At 41.4% G+C, this 5000-nt stretch overlaps 1 protein-coding gene across 1 annotated transcript in view; it reads right to left on the bottom strand.

Annotated features, from left to right (window-relative positions):
* The window catches only part of LOC145416734 (integrin alpha-5-like), an 18492-nt gene that overhangs the window by 31 nt on the left and 13461 nt on the right, over positions 1-5000 (bottom strand). Inside the window, exons 21-26 of the mRNA XM_080285662.1 lie at positions 4658-4835; positions 3609-3738; positions 2929-3069; positions 2286-2363; positions 1474-1516; positions 1-100 (exon numbers count right to left, since the gene is read on the bottom strand). The exon at positions 1-100 is cut by the window's left edge and continues 31 nt beyond it. Coding sequence (XP_080141788.1) covers positions 1-100; positions 1474-1516; positions 2286-2363; positions 2929-3069; positions 3609-3738; positions 4658-4835 — 670 coding nt within the window. The remainder of the gene's footprint in view (positions 101-1473; positions 1517-2285; positions 2364-2928; positions 3070-3608; positions 3739-4657; positions 4836-5000) is intronic.

Raw genomic sequence — 5000 nt, 5'->3', positions numbered from 1 at the left:
TCATCGTTGGCATTCTCTGTCTCTCTCATCATGGGGCTGTGTGGAGTGTCTGTGGCTTGGTCTTCCCCTCCTTCTTCCACTCCTCCCTCCCCTCCTTCGGCTTTCCCTAATGGCTGGCTCTCCTCCTGGGGGCGAGGGGAGGGTTAGAGGTTAGTGGGGTTAGGCTGGAGTGGGGTTAGGTTGGAATACACTAGGATCAATTGGGGTTAAGAGTGAGAAAGAGTTGTAAGGTTAGGATAGGTGAGGTTAGGTCTGTGGGTTAGATAGGTTAGGTTTGGGTGTTAGTTGGGGTTAGTGGGGTTAGGCTGGACTGGGGTTAGGTTAGAATGCACTAGGATGAACTGGGGTTAAGAGTGAGAAAGGGGTGTAAGGTTAGGATAAGTGAGGTTAGGTCAGTGGGTTAGATTAGGTTAGGTTTGGGTGTTAGCTTGGGTTAGAGGTTAGTGGGGTTAGGCTGGACTGGGGTTAGGGTAGAATACACTAGGATGAATTGGGGTTAAGAGTGAGGAAGGGGTGTAAGGTTAGGATAGGTGAGGTTAGGTCTGTGGGTTAAGTTAGCTTAGGTTTGGGTGTTAGCTGGGGTTAGATGTTAGTGGGGTTAGGTTGAAAGACACTGGTATGAATTTAGTAGTGTCGGTAATGGTAGTAGTTAGCGTTAGTAGTTGTAGTAGTAGTAGTAGTAGAGTTAGTAATAGAAGTACTAGTAGTGTTAGTAATAGTAGTAGGAGTAGTAGCAATGTTAGTAGTAGCAGTAATAGTAGTGGAGTGTCAGTACCAGTAGTAGTAGTAGTAAATTTATACAGGAATCTCAGTATTATTGGTCCAGATAAACTCACCTCTGGAAAACAAAAATAAGTAAATGAATAAATAAATAAATAATAAAAGAGCGAAATATTGTGAGAGGTTTTGTCGTCACGTCCAGCTCGGCCCTGCAGCTGTGCCGAGATGGATGGAAGAAGTTGGCCATAATATCCATTTTATTGTGGCCATCTATTCCCGTCCGCCAACCGGTACTTAATTAGAACTTGTTTTGTAATTTATCACCCAATCAGGCCAGCATTTTAGCTATCTCTCTATCTACCTGTATATCTGTCTGTCTACCTTTTTTTTTGTCTGTCTATCTATGTGTCTTGTCTGTCAGAAGGTATATTTATAAAAGAAGTAAAAACAAGACTACTGCAATAAAGTTAAAAAAAAATCGTACATTAGAGAATTCTTCAAAAGTTGACTTAAGTTATAAAACTGAAAAGTATCGCCAGGATTTTTAGCTTACGCAAAACTTTAAACTAACTTACGCCAAAATTTAAACTAACTTACGCTAATACTTAAACAGACTTAGGCAAAATTTTAAAACCTACGCTAAAACTTTAACTTGGGCCAGATAAACTAACTTACGACAGATCGTTAAACTGTCTTACGCTTGAACTTTAAACTAACTTACGCTAGAACTTAAAAAAAAAAAAGAACTTACGCCTTTTTCCTGTGTCTCTGGTACCTTACGTTTGAAGAAGCCACACTGGAGGGGAGAGAAGCGAAAATTAGTGAAACATTTTGAAAAGCGCGATTTATTATTATTATTATTATTTTGACAGCAATGATTTGGAATTTTTAGCAAAGTTTCATTTCTTGTCATGGTTTTTGAAGTAACTGTTTTTTTTATTGTGATATTTACAGGTTTTATATTTTTAAAGATACAGTGAAATGGCGGGGGACAGGGCAACATGGAGGCGATTTGTTTGTGGTCACCCCTTACGGGATTAAAGCGTCTGGCAATAGATAGATAGATAGGATTGATATGTGAAGCTTTTCTTAATCCCAGATCTGTTTTGGTTGTGTAAATTTGTGATTATTAAAACAGTTTGTGTAGGTGCCAATTTTTCGCCTTTGTAAGTATTGTGTTTCCGTAAGTGACAAGACAAGCTGTTCCTAAATAAATAAAATAAAAGAGAAACTGGTATATATGTGAATGAATTACTGATGCGTGGAGGTGAAGGGAGGGTTTAGTGGAGGTGATTCAGTATTGACGGTTCGCGTAATTGCCGAAATGGTGCTGTGGCGAGAGCGAGAAATGACGGCACCTCCTGGGGAAGTGTTTTTAATGGGTCATATCCGTGGTTAAGAGGTCATTAGGGCTCTCTCTCTCTCTCTCTCTCTCTCTCTCTCTCTTTCTCTCCGATTTCTCTTCTCCATAATCGTCCCTCTGTCCACCTATTTCCTCCCCCCCTTCTCTGTCTGTCTGTCTGTTTCTCTCTCTCTCTCTCTCTCTCTCTCTCTCTCTCTCTCACCTTCCACAGCAGCAGCACTATGACGGCCAGCACCAGCAAACCTCCTAAGATGGACACGATATAAATCCAAACAGGCACCTAGAGGAAGAAATATATATCAAATCAGTAAATATATAGACAGATCGATAGATAAATAAATAGATAGATAGATAGATAGGTGTGTGTGTGTAGATATATGAAGATATTTACCCCTATAACCACATATCAATAAATACACATTATAGAAAAGTCTTGCTATATTGACGGTGAAGATCCAGTGAATATTTCCCGGAGCGTTTCATATGCGTAGTTATCCGTATCCATCTACAGTATATCTATCTATCGGTCTATCTGTCTTGCTATCTGTCTATCTGTGTATATTTAGAAGTGTTAATGGTTGTGTTCTAAAGGATTTCTGTGTACTTGAGATATTCATAGAAACGTTAAGTCCTGCCAATATTTAAACAGTACTGGTTTGCATAATGTAGTAAGAATATCATCACCATCATCATCATCATCATCATCATCATCATCATCAGGCTATGTAATTATTTCCTCATCATCATACTGTTGGCTACATCATTACTTCATCATCATCATCATCATACATTTGCCTACATAATTACCTACATCATCATCATCATCATCATCATCATCATCTCACCTTCTCCGGGCTGCCGTGGGTGTATGCAATGTCGGTAGAGATGACAACTAGGGATGAGGGTGGAGGGGGGGTGGCTTGTAGCGGCATTTGCACTATCTCTAGCCGGGCAGAGGAGGACACTTTGGGGATCTCCTGTGCTATCTGTTGAGAGAGACGTGTGTGTGTGGGTGGGTGGGTGAGAGTTTGTGTGTGTGTGTGTGTGTGTGTGTGTGTGTGTGTGTGTGTGTGTGTGTGGGTGAGAGTGTGTGTGTGGGTGGGTGGGTGAGAGTGTGTGTGTGGGTGGGTGGGTGGGTGGATGTTAAATTTGGAGGGAAATAATTTGTGTAGATTTTGAATTTTTAAAAATAGATTTTAGTCTTTTCTTATTAAATTTTTTTAGACGTTTAAAATTTTTACATCACAAATTTTGAAATGTTTTGTTGTTGTTGTATATATCGTATTTTTTGTTTATTTTCTGTTTTATAAATTTTGAAGCGATATTGATTTTTTTGTGTTTACATTTTGAAGTTTTTATTTTCGTTGAATAGATGTTGCAGTGTCCTTGTAATGATATACTGTATGTAGATTTTGATTATTTATTATTTCTATTTAGATTCAGGCTTTTTATTAATAATGTTTTGATGTTTTAGTAGTTTTTTTTTTACATTATATAAATTTCCACATATACCTCCATGCCTCACCTCGGTAATGCTAGTCTGTACCAGCCGGGAGTGCAGCACGATGCTCGCCTCCTGTAATTTCTCCAGTTCTCCAAAGGTGCAGGTGAAGACGGTGTACTCCACGCCTTTCTCCTCTAGCTCCTGGGACGCGCTGTGGGGGTGGGCGGTAGAGGAAGGGAGGTTAGGGTGGGTTGGGTGGGACTGACGGGGATTGGGTTGGAGTGCATAATGTTGGGTTGGATTGGATTGGATTGGATTGGAGTACAGAATGGTTTGCTAGATTAGGGCAGGATTAGAATACGTTATGTTGGGTTAGATTAGGTTGGGTGTTGTTAGAGCAGGGTTGGGTGGGATGGGTTGATATGGGTGTGGTTACGGTAGGTTTGGTTGTGCTGGGTTGAGTTGGCTTGGGTTGAGTTGCTGTTGGTTAGGATGCTCTATGTTAGGTTAGTCTGGGTTGGGTTGGGTTGGGTTTCGTTTGAATTTTGTGTATTGGCTGAGTTGGGTTAGATTAGACTGGGTTGCGGTATGTTAAGTTATTGTAGAGGTTTGACTTCGCGTGATTGTGCCTATTTTATTGTCATTGGAACATAGGAACAAACTCCTTCAGATTCTAAAACAGCGAGTTCATCAAGAGAGACAAGCATGGATTACGATGTGAAAATCAAAAACATTAATAAGTAGGAAACACTCAGAGAGAGTATGCTTCCACAAGCGCTAATGAAACCTGTAATTTACTGCCTTAATTCCGCTTTCATTATAGACGCATACTATTGCAGTTTCATATAGTTAAATCGCTGGTCACAGTCTGCCGTGTAACACAGTATCAGAGAGCGCGCATCGCTGCCAACAACAATAAAATTTGTAATTTACCTTAGCATGTGTCCGGACTCACCTCAAAGTCTAACCAGGTCTTCCTTAACCCATGGACTGCCTACTTATTCACCTGATTTAACTGAAACTCGATAACAGCCTTTTGAAATACTTTCTACACAAACAGACATGGGTGAACACATAACCTCCATCCTGCTTCACTGGCGGAGGTGATAACAACACAGACACAACTTCACCTCTGTGCCTGCGTCCGGACAGCCCTCAGACCCGGCAGGTCAGCAGTGGGCGCGTCCACCTCGATCATGGCAAAGCGACTGGTGATGGTGTAGGGGTTCACCTCAGGCCCCTCCACGCTGCAGGTGGCGAACACACCGGTGAAGATGGGGTCGTCCAGCAGGTACATCAGGTAGCGCCCTGGGGGGGGGAGGTGGTGTTATGCAGGCCTGATATACAGCTTAACCAGAGCGTATTTTGTATTTGCCAGTTGTTACCTGTACTCCATGTCAGTGTTTTATCCAGCAACTCTTGACCCACCCTCCACACCTCGAAACGAACGGATCTTGAATTTGACTTTCTGTT

The sequence above is a fragment of the Coenobita brevimanus genome, chromosome 107 (assembly GCF_032717465.1).
Source record: "Coenobita brevimanus isolate Jiangsu-jjx chromosome 107, ASM3271746v2, whole genome shotgun sequence".
Classification (NCBI taxonomy): Eukaryota; Metazoa; Arthropoda; class Malacostraca; order Decapoda; family Coenobitidae; genus Coenobita; species Coenobita brevimanus.
Note: the sequence above shows the minus strand (reverse complement) of the source record. Positions and strands in the feature narration are given on the sequence as shown.